This window comes from Rhamphochromis sp. 'chilingali' (genome assembly GCF_963969265.1).
Source record: "Rhamphochromis sp. 'chilingali' genome assembly, chromosome: 15".
Taxonomy (NCBI): domain Eukaryota; kingdom Metazoa; phylum Chordata; class Actinopteri; order Cichliformes; family Cichlidae; genus Rhamphochromis; species Rhamphochromis sp. 'chilingali'.
The window spans coordinates 16355897-16379986 of NC_137942.1; the positions used below are offsets into that span (position 1 = coordinate 16355897).

At 42.6% G+C, this 24090-nt stretch overlaps 1 protein-coding gene across 4 annotated transcripts in view; it reads left to right on the top strand.

The window, feature by feature from the left end:
• Positions 1 to 24090, top strand: part of cep112 (centrosomal protein 112) — a 145306-nt gene that overhangs the window by 107616 nt on the left and 13600 nt on the right. For all 4 annotated transcript variants that reach the window (XM_080905363.1, XM_080905365.1, XM_080905362.1 and 1 more), the window contains 3 exons: positions 1140 to 1202; positions 6724 to 6873; positions 22996 to 23085. In XM_080905363.1, the coding sequence (XP_080761489.1) occupies positions 1140 to 1202; positions 6724 to 6873; positions 22996 to 23085 (303 nt within the window). The remainder of the gene's footprint in view (positions 1 to 1139; positions 1203 to 6723; positions 6874 to 22995; positions 23086 to 24090) is intronic.

The following is a 24090-nucleotide window of genomic DNA, read 5'->3' on the forward strand; positions in this document are numbered from 1 at the left end:
TGTTGATGGCTGTGAGTGGGAGTGTTCAGCGGAGCAGTGTTTGTTCATGAGTTGTCTGTCTGTCAGTGGCTGTCAGGAGAGTCAAGTAAGTGTTTGTGTGCGCAAAAGAGAGAGAATCATGTTTACTACAGTTTAGAATAACTTTCTGAATACATCTCTGCATGGCTGATGGTTTACAGTTGTGTGTTTTTCAGGAATTTAGAAGAAGAAATATATTAAACTGTGGCCCCTTTTTTAGTGGCATAGCAACTGAAGCGTCTAAATAATATATAGCATATAAATGCTGATTTCTGTAGTTTTACAGCAGAATGTGAGACTTAAGTTTAATCCTCGTCCACTGAAAAGCTTTGCCTGGCCTTCACATAATGACCTCTTTCCCCCATTAATTCAACCCTTAGTGTTTCCTTAGTACTTGTATGGACCACATCCACGTCCATACAGGCCGCTACTGATGTCCCTGTAGAATTCCAGCACTTCACACCTAATTATCTCACTCCACAGTTCAGCCTCTTATTCAAACTCTGGCAGCACAACACAGCTAGCTGAAAGGAGAAAGATCTCGCATTAGAAACACACAGCCTTTGCTTCCAGCTGGCTAGCTTCCCATAGAGAAACAACGGAAAACAAAAGAGACGAGCAACGCTCACTAAACTTCCAGCAACAATCGCCATTCACTTCTATTCTGTCTCCGCCCTGTTTAGTTTCCCAGCTTCTCTCAAATGTCTCCCTCGCTTTTTTTTTCTTACCCTATAGCTAATTGGCAGCAACATTTTAATTCCCCCACCCCTCACCGTAGCCCCTCGTCTTGTTAAGTGATGAATTGTTGGCAGGGGATCAAAGGGGAGTGGTGCCCACTGTGCACTGTGCCCATCGCTACCTGCTGGCACACATGAGCGCTGGGAGTGGCGCGGAGCCAAGGGGCCGCAGGCGTGCTCAACAGGGACACACTGCCAAGAGGCAGAGGTCAGCACAAAAGTGTGTGTGTGTGTGAGAGGATGGTTAGGTTGGGAGGGTAATGTGTCTCTGTGCACTTCCTAACGGAAGATTGAATTTCACTACCCTGTCTCTCTTTGTGTCCCTCAACCTGCCCGTCTGCATATCTCTTTCTCACACTCTCCTCTCCCTTCTTCTCCTTGCAGACCAACAGCAGGCTGAAGCAGATTGAGAGGGAGTACAGTCAGAAGCTTGCCAAATCTGCCCAGGTAATCAGTTTTCACTTCTGCCCTTTCATTTCATATTCTTGTTTTTCTACTCGACTATGTGATGGAACAGACAAAATGTACTGATGGGGGAAAGGTGGTGACACACACACACACACACACACACACTGCAAGCTGCCATGGCCTTTTCTCTTAAGCACATGTGCACGGGCGCAAATGTACGAGAGAGTGCACGCAGAACATTCGTGTCAGTGCCAGAGCACGAAAGTTCATATTAGAGTGAAATTTGTAAAGCTTTGCTATCTGACTTTTATCAGCCCCTCTTTCATCCCTGTGTCCAAAGTCAGAGCATTTTTATCAGGCTTCAAATTTACACACAATTCTTCTCCTTATCTTTGCTAGCCTTAGATTAGAATTAATATTTGCTCTCTGAAAGCTGCACCAATCAAACACCGACACATGAGTTGAAAGGGCTGGAATGAGTGCAACCACTACACTTACATTCATGTGGTGATCAGACACGAATCCAGGAAACTTTTGCCAAACATTAATATATCAATTGTGTCTTTTAAGTTTGTTCAGCTGCCCCCCAGTGGCCACAATTCCCCGGGTATAAAATATCTTGGCACTCTCTTAAGAGATTTTTCCTCCCACAGGACAATCACCAGGATTTAGAAAAGGGGGAGAAAAAAGAAAAAGAGTTGCAAAAACACAAGCAGTCCAGCTCTTTGTGTGATGCTGCCGCGGCCCCCAAGTGTACTACGGCTCTCTCATGGGAGCTACACAGCCCGAGCAAACTGTTAAGCCGGCGAAACATCTTGAAAACATATCGGTGAAAGTCCTTTTCATATACCATACCTGTCTGTCCATCACCTGGCTACACTTCAAATCCAGGAAATGTGTTTAACATTACTTCTTGTGTCCTTAGGCCACATGAAATCGAGTTAATTCTTCTGTCCAAACAGATATAACTTCCTCGGACACACGTTGCCATTCAGCACGACGTCTCAGAAAGTTCTGGCAGCTTTCACCTCACCAGTTCAAAGATCCAAAAACACCCTAAGTAGTGTTTACATTACAAAAAGAAAAGTGGTTTCTTCTTGATTATGTAGCAGGCTAAAATATTACAATCATTTGGCCGTAATTGCACCTCGTTACCCAAAGAGGAGATTCAAAAAGGCTGGGGGGGAGGGTGACGAGGGGGAGGAGAAGGTTGTTGTTTTTCTTTCTTTCTTTCTTCTCCTCTTTAAATCTCCCCCATTTCGGGTTGGTTGGCAGAGGCTCCGAGTTGAAAGCGGGGTTGACAAGCAGATGTTGTGAGGAAAAACGGTAGCTTATTAGGTTACACAATGCTCAACTTCAAAAGGAGTTGGGTGCTGTGCGAAAGTTTAGCCTCTGCCCGCTTTGGAGGGTGCAGGGCCGCCGCAGACGAGCAACAAGTGATTAATCCTCTGGTTTGGGGACACAGAGCTGGCATAAGTTTAACAAACAACACTCGCTGACATTAGAAGATGGTCCCAGAGCGCAGAACTCAACACCGCTGTTGATGCGAGCGGTTACATAAAGGTTATGCTAAAGGAGTGGGTTCTGTGCAAACATGTTAATATGCGTGAGTATTTCTGAGCATTTGTTGTGGGCTTGGGCGACTTTGTTTTAAAAGGTAAAGGTGGAACCAAGAAGGCTTTTTTTTCCCCTCCCACCCCTTGGAGCAACTCAGTCAAATGTAAACAAGAGGTCTTTGAACCTCAAAGGCTAACCCCAGTTGTTAACCCCTCAGTGTCTGACAGGGAGCATCGCTCTAGAGCTCAGCTGCATAGCTAATAGCCCAATTAAAAACATACCATGCCATGCATTATCCTAGGGGGCCTGATATGTATGTTTCTTTGCATTCACACACACAAACATACGCACAGAAGTGCAGATCCTATTCTTCTGTATATTATCTCCCTGCTTTTGTCTCTGTGCTCTGGTTCTTTCAATCAGGCACGCACACACACACATACATACACAGCTCTCCTAATTAGTGTCTCCTACCCAGTCCTGTGTGTTAAGCGCCTAGCTGCGAGTGGTCCTCCTGGGTGACCTGTGAACTAAACAGGGCCCACTTAATGGTCAGGTTACAGTGGGTGGTAGTCTTGGTGCTGATAGATCATTACTTTATCCCTGACCGCAAGTAGGTGGGAGGTGGAGGGAATGTTCTCTGGGCGGCACGGTTCAGGACAGGTTGAAATTAATATGTAAAATTATTTCATTTATTATACACAATGTTGGGGGTTTGTTTGTTTCTTTCTTTCTTTCTTTCTTTCTTTCTTTCTTTCTTTCTTTTACTGTGCTTTTCTGTGACCTTTTAGGAATTTACTGACCAGCTGCAGGGTTTATTCCTTTGGAGACATTTTCACATCAAAACAAAATCGAAATGTGTCAGCACTGTTTAAACTTTGGGTTCTTTTCTGTATTGATTGTTAGTAGAGCTTTTGCTCTCTTTCACAACTCTCAGCATATTCATTTCCAGTAATGCAGGAGACAACTGGTTTCTAGGAAAAAGAAAAAAAGCTCTGAAGTTTCTTTGTGAACTTGCTGGCCAATTAATATCTAGCTGGTAAATACGGTCATGCGAAAAGAAAAGCTTTTCACACAACTCTCTGCAGCCCCTTTTTCATTCCAGTTTGAAAAGTCAGAACATTTTATCAGGCTTCAAATTTGCACACAATTATTCTCCTTATCTTTTCTAGCCTTGGATAATAATTAATATTTGCTCTCGAAGCTGCACCAGTCAAATGTCAGCCGGTAAGTTGAAAGACTTACATTCATCAGGTTTGTTCAGCTGCCTCACCACCTTTACCAGCAATAACTTTAACAGCACGGCTTTTTCGGCCTCTCAGATCTTTGTGGAAGAATTTTTACCCACTCCTCTTGACCGTGTTGCTTCATTTCATTGAGGTTTGTAGGCATTCATTTATGCACAGCTCTCTTAAGGTCCCGTCACATTTCAAGTATATGAATCAGGTAGAAGTTCGGACTCTCACATTTGACTCAAGTGTATTCAAGGTGCCCAGGTCCTGTGACTGCCAAACAAGCCCAAATCATCACCCCTTCACATGTGTTTGACAGTTAGTATGAGGTGTTTATGCTGATATGTCTTTTGGCCAAAAGTAGCACTATACATTATCTCCACTTTGGTGGACATTTTTACATAAGTTTAGTTGTTTGTTCATCTTTTCAAGCCTAAGCTGGAGGGTTGGGAGGTTGCGCAGACTGAAGACACAAATTCATGCAAATATTATGTGCATTGAAAATATTTTTTGCACTCACCTATTCTTAATGCAGCTGTTCACACACACAGATCTCGTGATTTCACTTGATTAAATTGCAGAATTTATTTCGTTGGACCAAGCTTGATTTTTCTGAATAAACAGTTCTGACCAATCAGACCAATGCGTTTGGCAACAAGTGCACTCGTAGCTCAAAACACAGTACTGAATATACAAATAGAAAAATAATAGTATTTAACCTCAGACAGACAGCTAGACACTGCTCCGGCCCAGAATCTCTGTGTCTTCCTTTTCTTGTTTAGAAACATCCGGACCAGCTCATCATCTTTTCATGCTGACTTTATTTTTTCACACTGCGTTCCCCCCCCCCCCCAAAAAAAAAATGCTTTTGGTTTGTTTATACATTGGAAAAATTCTAAATTTCGTGATTTTTTTTTTTCTTTTCCAAAAACATACTTGGTGCCTAAAAGCTGTAACTTAACAACAAGTATGTCATATTTGGTATAGTTTTTTGGGAGGTTCTGAGACTTTTACATCATCAGTGTGATGAATAAATAACACCATGCATTTTTAAGCAACTTTTTAAGAAAATGTCGCAAAATTAAAAGTCAGATATGAAATTTAAGAATTTTGTGGCAATTGTTTCATATTTCAGGCTTTATGGGGCTAACACAGCTACACTTTGTTGGAGAACGCCTGCAGTTATGGCAGAAATGTTACCAAACAAAGAGGCAATAAGTGAAATGTTCTATCGTTTACACTGTTTTTTTGCTGGCGGGGTCAAATCACTGGAATCATTATCAAAGGAAACGGGCAACTCAAATTAAGCATCAGCCACCAAGTTTTCGCACTTACAAGTGTTTGTGTTCTTTTCATGTATCATTACAGAGCAGCCTTTCTCCTCTGGTAGCCTGTTTACCCACCTGTTTGTAAACAGGTGGGTAAACAGACTCGTTTCTGTCCTCCTTTCTTTTTTTCCATACTTCAGGTTCATGAGGAGGCAAGCCTTCCTTTAGCCCTAAACAGAGATGCTAGCAGGCTGGGAAAATAGGCAAGTCTCACCAGACCAATTATAGGCTGCCTATCAGAGAGTGAAAAAGGTGCTAGTGTGTGTGCGTGCGTGCGTGTGTGTGTGTGTGTGTGTGTGTGTGTGTGTGTGTGTGTGTGTGTGTGTGTGTGTATATAAATATATATATACAGGAGTAACAAGACAGACAGCTGAGTTTACTAGTTTGGAGTGCCGCCACTGCCCCGGGGCTGAAGACCAGCAAATGCAGGGAATCCATATTGCAAAATAATTATTATGACCAGAAATGATGTTCACATAATGATGTGTCATTTGTTGCTTTCATGTGGCTGTCCCACTGACTAAATAAGCCTAATCTCCCTAGCACCCCTCCACCCCCCTTCGCCCTTGCCGTCTCTTTCTGTCTGTGGTCGACCCGCGCCGCTTTAGCTCCCATACTCCCACACAATGTGCAGATTCCAGCGGGGCTAGTCCTCCAGGGTTTGAACATGGTAAACAATTATCTGTCTAGCCCAAAGCAGCAGCAATACCCTCCTTCCTCCTCCTCACCTCTTTCTCTTTCTCCCTTCCCTCTCTCTTTCTCTCTCTTTTTTTCTTACTCTCTCATCTTTCCTCTGCCTTTCTCTGACAGTGGCTTAAATAGAATGTTAATTTTGACTGGAGGTTTTCAAAGCCAAGACACTTCCTTTTCATCTTGGTGTGCACCGCAAGTTCACCAACACAAAGTCACTCCGCTCTTCAAAAAGGAAGTTGTTTTTTCCTTCCTGTCTATTTCTTTTTAACTCCCTCTTCTTTCTCACTCTTGCGCTTTCTCTCTCTCTTCTTTGTGTCTTCTGTCTCGTCTCAAAAAACAAAAAAGAAGACACGAGACTCTGGGAAAAGCGGTCTTTCAAGGTGATTGTTACTGCCTTCCCAAGCCATGGCAAATGCAAAATGCATTTTCCATCTGATACTAGTCTTTTTTTGCAAGCCCAGTGAAATGAAACGAATCAGAACAGCATTTTGTTAAGCGAACGTATTTTGCATTTTGCTTCTGGCAACAGGCTTTTCTCTCTTTGATCGCTTTACTATGCCGCTTGTTTCAAACATAAGCATAGAAATACATAGAACTTCCAAGTTAACTTTGCACTAGGAAAAAAAATGGTTCCCAAGTGCAAGCAAGCCAAGTTATGATCTTATTTAGTCACTGCCACTTCTCTTAAGTTTCTGTCAGTCCTGCACACACTTGAGGATCAGTCAAAAACCTGACTTTTCTTGCCCACAGCTAATTGCGGAGCTACAGACGTCTGTATGTGATTCAAAGGAGGAGGCGATACGTCTGCAGACAGCAATGGAGAAGCAGCTAAAAGAGGCCAGTGCTCGCTGGGAAGAGGAAAGAAAGACAGTAACCCACCGTGCCGATCAGACCCACAAGGTCAGTGTTGGAAACCACACACTTTAATAATTACATCACTCAGCACTGAGCAACAGGTATTTCTTCACATTCTATGATCCAAGTATGCAAGGTGGCACATGCCCCTTCTCTACAGGTCTCATTATAAGCAGCTTTAATCATTTGTGTCCATTTATTAGGTGTGTGGTCCAGCAGTACTCTGTATTATTAAAGCTTTCAGTGGTATACTGCAGTGTTCCGACTCTGTCTTGTGACAGTTGTTAGGGTTGGAAGTTTAAATTTGAACACACCAGATATGATGAGTCCCCGTATTGTTGTATAGAGACGAAAGAGCTTGAGAAACACTGCTTTCATGTTACTTAATCGAATGAGCGTTATAATTTTAAAAAATGAGAGAGTAGGAAGTGGTTTGCATGAGAATTACCACCTCAATAATCAATGCCAAGGTTCTCAAATAGAAACGAGTGGATTGCCCACTTTGAGTTGGGAATGAGTTGAGTTCAAGTGTCTTATAGACTTGCTTAAGATTAGACAGTGGAACAGGAAATTGACAAGCAGATTGGTGCAACATCTGCAGTGATACAGACACTTTTACTGTCTGTGGAAAAGAGAAAGCTGAGGTAAAGCCAATCGATTTAAAATTCCTCCCCTCACCTGTGGCTAAGGGTATGAAGCTCTGGCAAAGGACTGAAAGAATACGGTTTTAGATACAGACAGCAGAAATCATCCTTCTCTAAAGGGTGTCTAGGCCAAGACTTAGAGATATGGTAAGGATCTCAGTCACCCAGAGGTGCTCAGGGTAGTGCCAATTTTTGTCTGCACTGATAGGAGCCAGTTGTGGTGGTTTGGACATGTGACTCAGATGCCTCCTGAACGTGGTGCTTTGGACATGCTCAACTGGGAGGAGATCCCAGTCCTGACCCAGGGCACACTGGAGAGATTCTGTCTCTTAGCCAGGTTGGGAACAGTAATAATAATAATGGATTGCATTTATATAGCGCTTTTCGGGGCCCTCAAAGCGCTGTACAATTCCACTATTCATTCACTCTCACATTCACACACTGGTGGAGGCAAGCTACAGTTGTAGCCACAGCTGCCCTGGGGCAGACTGACAGAAGCGAGGCAAGTAAGCAGTAGAAAAAATGGAAGGAATTTTATAAAATACATATTTCCTAAAATTTCTAAACTATAATTAGTTCACTAACAGACCTGGATTTATAGTCAATATTATTGTTTTCAGTTACATTTTTAGCTGCTATAACACATATTACACTTTTGTCACAAGTCCTAGAGACAGGTTGTCAGCCTCTGGTTGCTAAGGAAAAATGTGTGTTCCTCAGTTAGTTGGTGGGTAGTTTCTGGAAGTTTGGGCCTCACTGTTCACAGTTTCACTACAGCTTCGACAAGCAGTTTGCAAGTGTTTGCAAACAAGTTGGTGTCTTCAACACAATCAATAGGCAACCAGGCAAGGACGTTCTTGTATATTTCTTTGAGACCTGTTTCACTTAGTAACAGCAAGCGACCGCTCACCAACCAATCTGGGAATGTTTTCTCAGGACGGATGCTTGGCAGGAGAAGCGTTTTGAGTAACCAAACCCTCACAAAAACCTGAACTTACTTGTTATGTCAGTAAATGTAAATACACTATTAACTATGATGGAGGTTACCACTAACAAAAAATACAGGAGCTTCTGTCCAAAGTGCCAGCCACTTTAATAGTTCATTCTGATTCAGTAAAAGGACTAGATGTTACAATCCCTGATAATGCATTATTAAGAGAGGATGATAAAGTCCCAGCAGTCACACAGTTCCTCTTCTCAGTGGTCTTTGCAGTGTTTGGTATATCTAAAGTATCTTTACACCAGCAGAACTGGGGGTATGTCAGTAAACGTCGTGCTCTAAAAAAGCCTCGTCTGGATTTCACTTTTATAGAGTAGACACGGGACGCTTTTCTTTAGTTAAAGCGCACTGCCTGTTTGTATGCATGTGCTCTGTCATTTTTATGGCTCGCTGCAAACTCCATAGTGACTTTAAGTGGCTCGTGTGCTCTGTGTCTGGCTGAATCTTATAAATCTCTCTGTTTCACCCAACGTCTTAAGTCATAGCCCCTCTTTATCATTCCTGACAATCCCTTTTACTGTTAAACTTTACACTTTGGCACATTTCTTTTAACATTTTACTCTTTTTTTTTCTCTTTTGCTTCTGTAAAAAATGTAATGTTTTATATTAATAAAAAAAAAGAGAGATGTGTTAATCCTTTTCCCTGATCCATGTGGATTTCTTTTAAGGAATCGGCATCTTGTATTCCTCTTCTTCCCAGAAGCTGAATGGAGTGCAGTTGAAGTAGCAGTTGACTGGGTGTGGCTCACTTTAAAAAGACTTGTTGTGTCTGGGATCAGGACATATTTCCAAACACAACCTTGTCTGTTTGTGGCTGGAGCTGTCTCATATAGTAAAGAGGCAGGTCCGTGAGCCTCTCTTCAGAGCTCTTCTCCTTCCAGGCCCTGGAATCCCAGGCCCTCCTCGCTCAGACGTGCACAAAAGCAACCTGTTTTCTATGAAATTACTAGTCCGGCCCCCACACTCAATTATTGTGTTGTCATTTTTATCCATATGTGATTAACGGTAAAGGCTCGTTGTAGTCCTTTGAGTCCAGATACATCAGCAAAGCCCTGTTTAGTTTCTGTCTGGACTGATATATCTTTACTTCCCTTACACTCATTCTTATGATACAATGATACAATAAAACTTCAGGAAGTTTTTTTTTTTTAATGCAACAGCATTAAGAAGTACAGTAGAAACTGACCTAACAACTCAACATTCACTGACACTCGACGATTTATTCAAATGAATTTGATACCGTCTTGAGTCTTGCTTACTGAAATGTTTCCACTGATCCTTAAAAAGAACTTTTAAAAGTACCTTTTTTTAAATAAAACTATTTAAATTTTACAAACAGGTGACACCTGAATGAGCGACTTCTTACTGCTGGATTATTTATTAAATTACTAGTGCTGTCAGCATTAATCTTGTCAAAATGACGTTAACACCATAACCGCATTAATGTGGCAAATCTCCGTTAGCGAGGGACTGGACGGCGCTAACGCTTTAACAAGCTTACCGCGCTAACGCATTGACGCCATGCAGCCCCGTTTGGACGAATTCCAATTATACTTTACAAAATATCAGGGCTTTATGTATTAAAATGTCTAATTGGTAACATCAGTTATTGAAATATAATTGCAGGTGTTATTCATAACTTTATACAATCTCAGCCGTGTACTAGATTAGTTAGGACTTAATGATAAAACAGCAAAGAGACCTGTGGAAGTGCCTAATATCAGCAGTAATGATAATAATATTAAAATGTCATCCAGTGTATTAAGTGCTGACTCCAAAGAACATCACTGGCATCGCCATACAACTCCAAATTAGCAAGCGTTACACGAGTTTACGTCCCTGGAATTTGTAGCTGCAACATTTGAATGAAAAAGAAACTTTCAAATCACATTCAGGGAAAGTTCATCATTCACTGTGCTGGGTGACAGTGTCTGTGAATCATGCTTTCGACCCTACAACAAGTTCAGCACCACTACCAATGTTTCATGTCATCATGGGGCAAGTGTAAGGACATATGGCGAGAACTGGCAGGAAAAGAGACGTGCAGGAAAATGTTTTAGCTGTTGAGGCCTGTGTGAAATTGGTAAAGTGCTGACATTCAAAAAGTGACTTTCAGCTCCTCTCCTGCCACAAGGGGTCACCACAACAGGTAGCTCCACATGCTTGCTTTGGTAGACTATTGCGCCAGATGCGCTTCTTTGCAACCCCAAAGGGGATTGATAAAGAGCTGGCATTAGCAAAACAAAAAATATGACGTCAGTAGAGGTCTGCTGCTAGCATATTATCAGCTACCGTAAAGTTAACTCTGTTCATTAAAGCCTTATAGTATACTCTTGCACACAGGCACAGGGACACCCGAGTAGTACTTCCCGTTATGCTTCCTCTGAAGGGCACATGGACAGTTACTGCATTGTAACTGAGTCTCTGTGGGCGAGTCCTCTCCATCACAAAGAGTTTTTATCAACATGGACTCTTCTGCTCATCGTCTAATGATGAAATTTCAATCATTCAGACCCTAGCAGACTTGCGGATGCAGACGCATATCAAAACCTTAAGTATTCAGTGAGTCTCAGTAAGACAGCACCACTCCTATAAGTCAAACAGACTAAGATCTGGCTTGCATCATAAAGACATTCACTTCTGGCAGAGATAAATCAGGAAGCATTGCAAAAATTGATGGCTGGTTGGTCTGCTGTGGAAATCATTTCAGTCTTAAAAGGTGTTTGATTTAAAAAAAAAATATTTGCGACATTGGATACATTTCCACATTGTTCGCTCAGTGTCTAAATTAAACATCAGAACTGTAGAAGAATTCTTATGTGATTCAATTACTGGCCAAACGCTCACATACATGGTGACATGTTGATTAAGGAATTGGTTACTGTCTGTGTCGCACTGTAGCATGCAACACTTGTAGATCACATCGTGCTTTTGTTGTAATCTAAGTGCAACATGACACAGTAACACGCACATGCCGACTTCCCCGTTGTGTGCGGTTTTACAAGACACGGGCCTTAGCATCTCTGTTTGGAGGAGACGGCAGCTTTCTGTTTCCATTATCTGTGTGCTCATTATTATGATCCCCGTGTATTAACCACCTGCTAACGAGGCTCTAATTAATGGTTGAATTGCTTATTAAAGGCCAGACGTGAGGGGGAGAAGTGAACGGGGGAGAGGAAAGTAAGATTAGACAAACATCAAATAAACTGAGAGAAAGTAAAGACGTAAAACAAAGATTTGTTGTGATCTTGAAAGAGAAGGTTGAGATCCCATACAGTGAAGGAGAAGAAAGGGAAACGACGGAGGACGTGTGAGGATTGAGACGAAAGGAGGAAAGAGCAGGGGAGAAAAAAAAGAAAGAGATGGTGGAGAGCTGTCAGTGGGCCATCGGAGGGAGTGTGTCGCCTGCTGACATTGTTTCCACGCTGCTCACTTCAAAGGGCTCGGATTATGAAGAGAGCGAGGGGCTTCAGACAATGGGAGGGGAAGAAAATAACATCAAAGTTAGCCGTGCATTTGAATTGGGATAATCCCAAAACAGTTGTTCTGAATGCATGCTGCACCAGATCAGATGTCCCTTTTTCTTTTTTCTTTTCCTCGCCAGCCCCATTCTGCCGTTTCTAGCCTGAATTTAGCTCCCTCTGTGGCTCTACTGTACTTGGACTTCTTAAATGTGGGTGTTAACTGCAGAGACCTTTGTATCTCATAAACCCTTTTTTTAGAACAGCGGCAGTACAGTTAAGTATGCTCATTATCTTCCTTTTTTCGTACACATGACGTTTAGGTGGAGTAGTGTATCCGTGCGGTGTGTGCGTGGGAGCGTGCTATGTGTGTGCGTACGTACATAGGGCGAGCTTTAGTGTCTGTCTGCTTGCCATGTTGTTGCAGACGGGGCGCTTAGCTTTGCTTTCCCAGGCACATTTTTGCTTGAGTCGCAAATAGGTTAAATGTTGAAGTGTGTGTTGCAAACAGTTGCAGACGGTGCCCTGGTCCAGGATAATGAGCAGACTCAGCCTCTAAATCTGCTGAACTGAACCTACTTTTAGCTTGTTGTTTTATTTAATATTTTCTTTTTTGGCTCAAACTCAATTTTTGCAAAATATGCAAATCAAATGAGCAGAATAAACAGAAGCGCATTCATTAGAAAGCTCGAGTGTCATAAATGGTACCTTCACCTTTCTCCCTAATGTCATTTTTTATGAGTAATATCCCATATACAGTGTAGTCATATTAAAATGTGGTAAATAACTCTAGACTGAAATTTAAGGAGGGAGTTTGGCACCGTGAAGCCCCATGTGGAAGCCTTCTGCTCGGTATATTGGCCTTTGAACACCGTACACCCATACAGTGGCATCCTACTAATCGCGATGTCGGGCCACCATAAAACATGCCAGATTTTATAGGTCTTTTTTTAACGCTAATCTGCAAAATTAATTATTAAGACTTATATGGAGACTATTTATTTATATATCAATTAATTCATGAGACTTCTTTTGCAACCATTGGAGTCGCCCGCTTATGGCCAAAAGGAGAAATACAGATTTATGTTGTTGACTTCACTTTTCAGGCCAGAAGCCATCTATTATATACAGTCTATGGTGGTGACTCACCATTCCTAATCCAGTTAATTTTAGAGTGCCAATTATCTCATAACAGTTGGCAAGTCTCTTTGAGTGCACTGGAACCTGGCTGGTGTCAAAGGACTGTGCAAGGTGAAAGCTATACAATGCTCTCTGTTTGTTTTCATGCGTCCTGTCTATTTATAGCATTGATATAGTTGATATTGGCCACTGGTCCACCGTGACACATAGCTAGTGGTTTGTTTAGAGGATTATTCACTTCCTGATGTCAACCGCTTCTCTTCTTGTGGTTTTGTTATTAAGTGTCTGCATATTTGTGTGGATTTTTCTGTTTCTGATGCATAGGGTTAGAGGTAAATGTGTTTAATAGTGAGGTTATCTGGATTAGGGGCAGGGATAGCTCAGTAGGTAAAGTGGTCGCCCCATGATCGGAAGGTCGGCGGTTCGAATCCACTTAACGGCTACCCTGAGGTACCCCTGAGCAAGGTACCGTCCCTACACACTGCTCCCTGGGCGCCTGCTTAGTGGGCTGCCCACTGCTTCACTGAGTGAATGGGTCAAATGCAGAGAAAAACAAGTAATTTCCCCATGGGGATCAATAAAGTATCCATTATTATTATTATTATTTGACCACATGATGTGTGTCTATGTGGCCGTGTTTGCAGGTAGTGTCTTTTCTTTTCTTTTCTTTTTGGTCTGTGTGTTCATGTGTGTGTCAGACCGTATTTATGAGTGTGCATGTACACTTGCCTGAAATGTGCAGCTGCCAAATCTGAAAGAACTGAAGCCCACATTAGCTTGCCAAGAAAAAAGGTACAAAGACACACACATTCACACACATACACACGGCTTGTCTCTACCCTCTCTCAGAGCCTATCTTCCCAACTCTGTATCTTTCGAACTCTTTCTGTCTCAAACTCTGACTACACACACACACATACACAAGCACACATGCTCACCTCGCCCTGCCAAAAGGGAGAGGTGGCTGGTGAATAAACAATGGCACTCCGCCCATAGTGTCACCCGCCTGGGCTTTGATCAGCACCGCTGTTCCTGCTCCCCACAGCAGTGCTTCCTGTCTTTCTGCCTGCCGAATGTTGCCACGCACGTCCCCCGAAACGCACGCACGCACGCACGCACGCACACACACACACACACACACACACACACACACACACACCTCTGTAACTTAGTGTTCGTGGACCTACATACACTCTCTTTCTCCCATTTTCTTCTCACTAAGTCTTTATCTGTGTCTTTCCCTCCCTCAAACTCTCCCACAAACACAGCTTTGAGTTAGTGCCCTTGTCTCTACAGTACATCTTCCAATAGTATTGCATTCTCTAACATACACCCACATATATTCAGTGTTTTCAGACACACACACACACACACACACTGAAGACAGGGATACACACCTTTGATCCAGGCTCCTCCAGCAGTAGCTTCTAGTGCGAGTCAAAGAGAAGGTCCTGTTGTAGTGTCCTCTGGGTGAAGTGACAGGTGACACATTACATAATGCAACAGTGACCATTGTCTCACAGTGTTTGAGGATGAGAGTGAATATGTGAGGTGCACTGTTCTTTGTGCATTAGACAGTGTGTTTCTTGGTTAAATTTGCAGTAGATGTAGTCCATGTGATCTAGACGCTGTTTTTTTTTGTGCATGCATAATAATGAGGGATCCTGTGCATGCACACACGCACACACAGCCATACAAACATGCACACATTAAGGAGGCTAGTTGTAGCAACTGCAGTTTGTCTGTAGTTCTGTAGTTATATATGCATTAGTTTCTGAGGGGGTTGAAAGGATGACTTTGCCTGTGGGAAGGAATGGCAGCAGTGGATCAAGAACAGGTGCGCTGGATACTCTCTGTAGCAGAGGCAAAGAGCTGCTTCAGTAGTTGTGTGTGTGTACGCGAGTGTCCATTTGTCTCCCGTGTTTCTGTGTCCGTCCACGTCCTTCAACACATCCGAGTTCTTTGTGTCAACCTTGAACTGCACATTTGTTTGTTAACCATCTGAACCATCATTTTCCTCTCTTTCTTCTTCTTCTCTTTCCTCTGTGTGCGTATGTGTGTGGGCATGAATACAGTTTTCATTTGTGTTGTGTGTTTGGTATCTGAAATGGTTGATGTTACTTGCTGAAAATAAAATAAACTGCTCTTTACTTTTAGCTAGGTTTAGGTTTATTGGTCCAGTTAGCCAAAATATATGTAACTGTTTATGCTAACAACAGATTAAGTTAACTCAGAAAATGTTATGTGATTTGTGGAATTATCTGAACTTGTGGTTTAAAGATGTGAGACTCATACCCCTCTTTGGTATGACACAGCAATGAGGGAGGGTCTGTAGTTATCCATTATCAGCCCTCAACTTGGTCCATGACGTTCCTCTCAGCCACCGTTGGACCCTGGTCAGATACTGGCTAGCTTTGGTAGGGATGTTTACATGTCTTTTGACCAACTGGCAATACAGAGACGAGAGAATGGTGAGCACAGAGCGCCACTTCCTGTTCTCTTGCTTCAAAGTCGGTGTTTTTGTTTTTACGTGGGTTTTTTGGTTAGATGCTTGAAATAAGATCTGTGGTTAACGTGTTTTAGACATTTTCCAGTTTCGTTCTACAACATAAAAAAACCTCAGTCAATAATCCGCCTGTAAATGTTGAAGAAGCACCAGCAAGTAGCTAAATGAGACTAGAGAAGAGACTGAAAGGCTGTAGTGATGATGACACTGTGACACTGAGAGAGCTAAAAGAGGCATTCAGTAACCTTTCTGTTTCGGTGGCTTTTTGTTTTGAGTCACTTTTATTTAAATCTGTGGTTTCCTCCAACGACTTTCTCACTTCCTGGGTGTGTTTGTTAGCATCACTAATAAAAGTATATTTCTTAATATAGGAGCAAACACACTGGGGCACTTCTTGTACTCGTGCCCCACCGATGGCTGTTGTTCTCTTAAATCTTAACTCCGTGCTGTCAAGTAAGCCCACATTCCAACTTCCAGCTAATTCCGGTTTGTCCTTTATGTCAGCATCAGCATTAGCCAGAAAGTTATAGTCTTGGATCTGTATACACACTGTATTTATAGCACGTGTGAAAGCGAAGGTTGCTCTCCCTCTTTTTTTCTTTCCCACTCTTTTCTGTATGCATTTGTGTGCGTGCGTGCTTGCTCCACACGTGTGCATTGTGTCGGCTGATTGATGAGTTTTCCGGCCATGGGGCCGATTCCCAGCAGCGTTTGATCCACATATCAGAGGAGGTGGAAGTAGAAGAAAGATAACATTCCAGGATGCTATAAAAGAACGTGGGAAGTAGAGTAGCTCATAGAGAGCATATTTGCAGACAACAAATGGAAATTACTCACCAAACCACAAACCTTATGCAATGTACAAAGAAACCAAGAGCTCTTTTGCGCTTTGGCTTGGGCTCCTCAGTTTGAAGGATACCATAGAACTTGGCTGAGGTCACAGATTGCATAATATCACTTAATAAGAGCTACAAGAGTTAGCGATATAGTTCAGAAAACCACTAAAATTGTCAGTACGTTCAATGCAAGATATTTTTTGGCATTCACAGAATGGTGATTTACTATTTTAATAGCCACATCATTATTTATTGTTGTAACCACTTATTTTTATTTTAATATAAATTACAGTGCTGTACAGTGGTTAGCCATCAGCAGGACACCAGATTGATTCTGTGCAGTGAAACGATATTAAATAGATGTGTATCGCATAATCTTGATTTTTTAAAATCCTGGTAAGAATCTGAGGATTTACTCCTAAATCAAAAGAGCACCTATGTTTCATAAGATGTTGTCAAGAGTTTTTAGAATGCACTTCATATGCGTCCTTTTCGATAAGCAGAACAAATGCACGAATGCCCACACACAAACGCACACACACAGCAGGCATATGGTGTATGTTTTATAGTCGTTTCCTATTCTCTTTCTAGCGCAGCTCACAGCAGCTGAAAGAGACGGGAAGACCGAGAACAGCGCATTCCCCCCAGTGGGCACAGCTCGGTTGCAACATGTCTTCATTAGCGTGGCAATTGTCTTACTATTTTCATCAGTACCAGAAAAGACGGGCAAGATAACCGTTTGATTTACTGCTCAGGAGTTTCTCCACAACTGCTGCCATCACGCTATCTTCCCACTTTACTTCTAAATCAACTCTGGGAAGAAGAACTGAAAAGCATTAAAGCACTGAAAGCAAATCAATTCACACCAACATCGGTGTTATCTTTCAGTGGGGCTGTCCTGGTCGACTTGCTAAACCACTTTTCTTTTTCTTTTTTTCATTCCTACACACAGACAAGACAGACCAACAGCAAAGCAAAAGTTTCTCTTCTCTTAACACCTCAGGAGGGAGACCTCTCTCCTCCTCCTACAGCTTCTCTCTTACACTCACTTTTTTACCTTTCCCACAATCCTTTGATAAAAGTGCAGATAAAAGAAAGTCTGTGCTCATCTCTCTGGCCATCCATCTCTCCTTGAGGTTAGCACCTCCTTTATTATTTACTATTAGATCAGTAGCCATGCACACACACACCGCCTTGTTCTACTAAAGCTGGTGTGTGTGTGTGTGTGTGTGTGTGTGTGTGTGTGTGTGTGTGTGTGTGTGTGTGTGTGTGTGTGTGTGTGGGCGCAATCCACAAACTGTCTCTGCTTATGTATGTCTGTGTGCTTTGTGCGCCTTGTGTATGTATCTGCTCCTACCCTTGTCTGTGTGTGTGTGTGTGTGTGTGTGTGTGTGTGTGTGTGTGTGTGTGTGTGTGTGTGTGTGTGTCCTTGGCTGGAGGCGGTGCAGTGTGAGGTTTTTGCTGCTGTCTGAAGTCGTCCAGCCTCAGTGTCATTAGAGGATCTCTTTAATCCAGACTTTGGGAGAAACTTCTGACAGCACGCTGCAAATAGAAGGCCCCGCCGCACATGAAGAGCAGCTCAGCTCCTAACAAAACACCAAGTTTAAAGAGGCCCCTGGCCTTTTTTCCTCCTCCCACTATTCCCTCCCTTCTTTCTTCTTTGCTTTTCTTTTTTTTTCTCCTTGCCCTCTGTTGCTTTTACTTCACCCTGGGGAAACATGCTCGCCTTATCTGCGCAGGAGGACCACCCAGGAAAGATGACTAAGGCATCGTTGTGCCTGTGTGACGCCGCGTGTATGTTTGTGTGCGTACGACGCAGTAACTGCGCACTCATTTGACTGCAGAGTGTAGCGCTCACATTTTTAGAACTTTTGCTGTTAATATTAATGCATGCCTATACCTGTATGGATCGCTCTGAGCGGTGTGTTTGTTGGTGCTTGTGTGCGCGTGTGCCTCGCTAATCCTTTGAGCCAAAGTTTGGAATGAAAGGCAGAGGCACTTTGCTGATGGAGAGGTGAGAGAGACCTCTAAGCCCCCAACCGATGTACCGTGCGCCAGAAGTAGAACCGCTGCCCCTATCTCTTCACTCCGGCCACGTGTTTTTTTTTCTTCTCCTTCACGTCCCTCCTCCTCTTCGGTATCTTGCTGTTTCTCATTTTTCACCTTTCTGAACTTTCTCTCCTCTTGCACTCTTCTGGATGCGGTCACATTTCTCTTGCTGTCTTCTCAAGCTTTTCCTTTGCAATTTGCTTTTCTCACTTTCTTTTTTACACCTTTCACTTTCAGGCTTCCTTCGTTCATACCCAACATCTCTTCCTAAGGAAATCAGACCCCCCTCCTCCTCCCTTACACCCCCACCCCCTCTTCCTGCCCTGTTTTCAATGATCCCAGTCAGTCTGCATGACTGATACAGACCATATCACCCTCAGCATCTGGAGACATTTTTGCTGAATATTATACACATGGTCATTCATGTACTAAAGAAAAGAACTGTGTGCGTATGTTGACTACTTGTGTGTATCTGCAGTACATGTTATATGTACAGTACAGAGTTACAACAGTGGAAGTTAGACTGAGAAAATGAAGAATCAATAATGAAGCACCAGTTGGAGGTTTTGTGTCTGAACAAGTGCCCTCATTGATTAAAGTCAAGGTCAGACAGACCATGCACATCAGCTTCAGCACAGTATCTGTTGCTAATTCGCTTAATATGACCATTGTGTCTGACGGCAATAATGACTGAGTATCTGCAGCTCTTTCTGACTCACAAAGCTGTACTGTTCATCAGCAGAAACATCCCATATGATTCTATTAATGAAGGAACCAGGGTTGAACTTTTGCACTTAGATTTGCTTTGAGTACATCAAACGTAGAACCCACAAGAAAGAGAAAAACACGTCACCAGTGGGGTCAGCCTCACTTCCCAGAAGATGAGGTCGAGAAATTTTGTGTCACATTGCGGGGAATCACTAGTGGGACAGGAAGAGATGGGTGGGGTGTGATCTGTTAAGGACGCTTATCTATATTGTCTGCAACGGTGCTGTTTTAAGAATAGTTGTAGGTGACATTAGGGTCACAGTGGGTAGGTTTTACAAGATGATAGCAGACGTTTGCAGCTTAATCATAGACTGTATATAAGAGATGGATGCAGCCAACTTGATGTTTGCCACTAGTTTTTGGTCTCTGTTGTTTGAAGCCTTCGTGTTTGCATTTTGACGACAGCTATGCTACTTTCTTTGCAGCCAGAAGTGATTATATTTTAAAAGAAACGGTGCTGCTGTTACCGAGCCTGGTTAGTAAGACACAGTTAGGTCCATATATATTTGGTAAGAGACAACTTTTTACCTCAATAAATTTTTAATTAAACAACTCTGATGCAGTGCAGACTTTCAGCTTTAATTCAGTGGGCTGAACAAAAAGATTGCATAAAAATCTGAGGGACTAAAGCGTTTTTTTAACATCGCTTCATTTCAGGGGCTCAAAAGTAATTGGACAGATTAAATACAGGAAAATAAAATGTTCATTTCTAATACTTGGTTACTACTCTATCCAAAGAACGTTTTTCCAGAACTGTGCTGGCTTTTTTAGATGTTGGGGTTTTGTTTTTTTTAGCCAAGTTCAATCTAGCCTTTCTATTCTTGGCACTTATGAGTGGCTTGCACCCTGCAGTGAACCCTCTGTATTTACCTTCATGCAGTCTTCTCTTTATAGTAGACTTGGATATTGATACGCCTACCTCCTGAGTTGTGTTGTTCACTTGGTGGGCTGTTGTGAAGGGGTTTCTCATGACCATAAAAATTATTCTCAATATCACTTCTTGGGATTGTTTATTAGCATCACTAATAAAAGTGTATTTCTTAATATTGGGGCAAACAGACTGGGGCATCCACCACTGTTGTCTTCTGTGGACCTCCAGGTGTTTTTGCGATGCTGAGTTCACCAATGCTTTCTTTCTTCCTCAGGATGTACCAAACTGTAGATCTTTCCACTTCTGATATTGTAGTAATTTCTCAGACGGGTTTTATCTGTTTTCACAGCTTTAGGATGGCTTGTTTCACCTGCATGGAGAGCTCCGTTGACCACATGTTGTCTGTTCACATCAAAATCTTCCAAATGCAAGCACCACACCTGAAATCAACTCCAGGCCCTTTAGCTGCTTAATTAATAATGACATAACAAAGGAATTGGCCACACCTGCCCATGAAAATAGCCTTTGAGTCAAATGTCCAATTACCTTTCCCTTTAAAAAGAGAGTGACACATGTTAAAGAGCTGGAACTCCTAAACCATTCATCCAATTTGAAAGATGGGAGTCTACTTATTATATAACTATATTCGGAATATGTTTCAGTAAATGGGTATAAAAAAACAAAACTTGTGTCAGTGTCCAGATATGTACTTCAGACAGAAGTACCTTGTGAACACTTTGTGTTACTGTGGGACACCGGATATGCCTGTAAATCTCGTCGTCTCTCTTTTCTAAAACTGTTAGAAGTTTGTCTCCAGCACAAACAGAAACGAAGGTACAGTCACTAAAAGAGCACTTGTTAAATGGGCCCCCTGTTGGGATGATGGTTAAAAAAAGAAATAACGGGGTGGGGGGTGGTAGAGTTACTACGAGTTTACAACATTATAAAATGAAGGTATGTAGGATATAAACCTTGTTTTTAAAAAGAAACACATTTTATTTGTCATATCACGGAAGAGAAGTGCTTTACCCACAATCCAAAGTTGAAATGGTCACTGTTACCATGGGAAAGTATTTTTTAAGATTTTTTTTTTCTACACTCTCCCAAATGTTTAATTCGTCTCAAGAGACCATCACCACAATAAGCTGTGCATCTCTCTCTGCCCCTCTCCTCCAAACCCACTCCCACCCAAAAATAAATACTAGTCCTTGCATGCCTTCTCTACACTACCACTACAGCTACTTAAAGCTCTTGTAATTCATGTCAACTCCACTGAAAATGCTTTTCTTAGTGTCACTGAGACTTTGATTCGTCAGTAAACAAAATGAAATGATGAAATCAAAGGCAAAGGCTTTCACAGAATGGAGATGTAGGCTACAGTGGGGTTGTGACTAGTTAAGAAATACCCTGATTAATAGGATAAGCACGCTGGAAATGGGCCGCCTTTCATGTTGAAGAGCTGAAACTGACCTCGACGTGCTCTAGAGTCATGTTGGCCGATTAATGTGTGCTGAGAGGGGAAAAAAATCCAACTACCAGAAGCCTAAATGAAGCCTAAATCACCTGCGTCAGTGCAGTTGAGGTTAGTTCACACTGTGTTTTAAATTAGTGAAAGAAAATGGTCATATATGAGATAAAATTGCCAAGAGGATCAGACACTGTGAAATCGGAGTGTATTCAGTATAAAAATCTAACTAACAAATCCAAGTCTGTGTTTCTTTTTTTTTTTTACTTCGTGGTGTAGTTTCCAGAGAAGCTCTACCTAAAAGTTCACCCCGGCCCTAAAGCCTTGCAGTCTGCGCGTGATTTATGTCAGTGGACTGAATCGTAGATCAGGCGGTCATGCCTATCACCTGGACTACGTTTCCCTCGGCTCGGAGAATCAACAAGTCAACACCTGGCCTGCTCACTCAACTCCAGTGGGGGGAGACACTGTGGATATTGATGTTAGCCAGTGCTACACTCACACTTCTTGGAGGTGTGTGTGCATGCAAGTGTAAATGCACGCCCGTGCTTTCATCTTAAGATATTTGTGTGTGTGTGTGTGTGTGTGTGTGTGTGTGTGTGTGTGTGTGTGTGTGTGTGTGTGTGTGTGTGTGTGCACACGCACACTTGCACGTGTGTACATATCAGTCCCTGCTTTCCATGCAGGCTAATCAAAGATGAAGTGTCCACATGTGCACTCGGAACATCTGGTTCTGGGTCGTACGCAGGAACTGTGCTTTGCTATCACTTACGGGCAGAAAGGGGAGAAAACTGCTTTGTGCGTTTCTTTTTCTTTCTTTTTTTTTATTCTTCTTTCTTGCCTGAGTCTTAGAAAGCAAAATAGATTGAATTCTTTATTGGTACCTTGTGGGGAAATTTGATCGGCACAGGTACTGGAATACATGCGAGAGGGCTCGTTATCCACTAAATGATACAGTATATGTTTCTTAGTACTGCCAAGGAAAGGAATAAGAACTGCAGCTTTATAAAAGACTAGAAAGTTTGTTTGTTTCCATACTGGGGAAGTCTTTCTTTATGCCCTTGTCTAAAAATAAGTTTAGGGTTAATGAGGGCAGCTTCATAGTAATTACTGAGATTGCTTTGTTAATAGCCTTTTACCTCCCAAAAAGTAATCACAAGCTGTATCTCTCTTCATTGTCCTTCTGTCTATGTTTGTGTACTCTATATTCCTATTAGTTTTCTCCATCTACTTGTTTTTTTTAGCTCTGGTCTTGAGTCTGGTGTAGCCTCTTATTGAGATAAAGCGTGCATCTGTTTGCAATCTCAAATGTAACTGCAGATTAATGTCTATCAATTTGTGCCACGTAACACTTAACGCCACACCGAATTCGAAATGTTTTTCTCTTTGCGTCAGTCAGCTGACTGACTGTCTCTCCCTTCCCTCAGGCTCTGCAGGAAAAGGTGGAAAGTCTACAGAGACAGCTGCACTTGGCAGAGAAGAATCTGCTAAGCAAAGAGCTGGAGACTGAAGAGAAGGTGACAAGTTTCTCTTTTTCTCTCCATATCTCACCATCTCTTTCAAATGCTTCTGAGAAATGTACGAATGAGGCAAGACCGCCTTACCCAAACTGATTCTCTCGCCAACAGTATTGCTACATCCCTCTCGCTGCCCAGCATTACCTTTTTTAACCCTTTTTCATCAGAATTCCTTTTGGTTCGTGCAAGCACACAAAGCCTCATCTTTGGCCCCTCGTCGTCTTATGTCACCAGTCCCTCCCTCCCAATTTACCAACCTTACTTGATCCTCCAGGGGGCCACAAAAGGCAAACAAAATAGATTTCCCCCCTTCCTTTCCTGCCCTCCCCTCATCACTCTGCCATCTCTCGTTCTCCTGTTCACAACCAGAGATATGCCCCCTCGCACATTTCCCAAATTCCTTGAGATCTGGCTTCAAGAGCCAGCGCCTAGGGCCAGGAATGCCACCGCTGCCTGCGTTCAAAAGGGAAGCCTCTGTGTGCACACATGCCGACAAACACACACCCACAGCTCTCTAGAGCGCCCTGTAATCAGGCTCTGTTTTGACCTTGACACACAGAGAAGAAAGCACTAATGACTACACTCACACAGGAGGTTGTTCTTTTGTACTGTGGTATGTACACCAAAGGCATTCGCTCTCCTGCGTCCCCCTCTGATCCACCCACTGACCCTTGTACACACTTCACACACCCATTGCGCACCTCAGTGTCCAGCCTTCGCAAATTTTCAGGAAGAGTCCAGAGGTTTTTAGGAGCCATTGATCACTGTGCCAGTCCCAGAAGCAGGGTCATATGGTTTCCTATGACTTAGGAGCTGCTGAATCAGGAATCTACCTGCTCCCATGTCAGGTGAGGGGTTGGGTTGAAATTTCTGAGTGTTTTCAGCATTAATAAGTATCTCTGTATATCATAAAGTATACTTAAAGTGAGTGTATGATTCCTCATTTGTTTTAGGGGTCCTCAGTGCACACCCTCACTGTGTGAAGTGTGCATCTTGTAGCTCTGA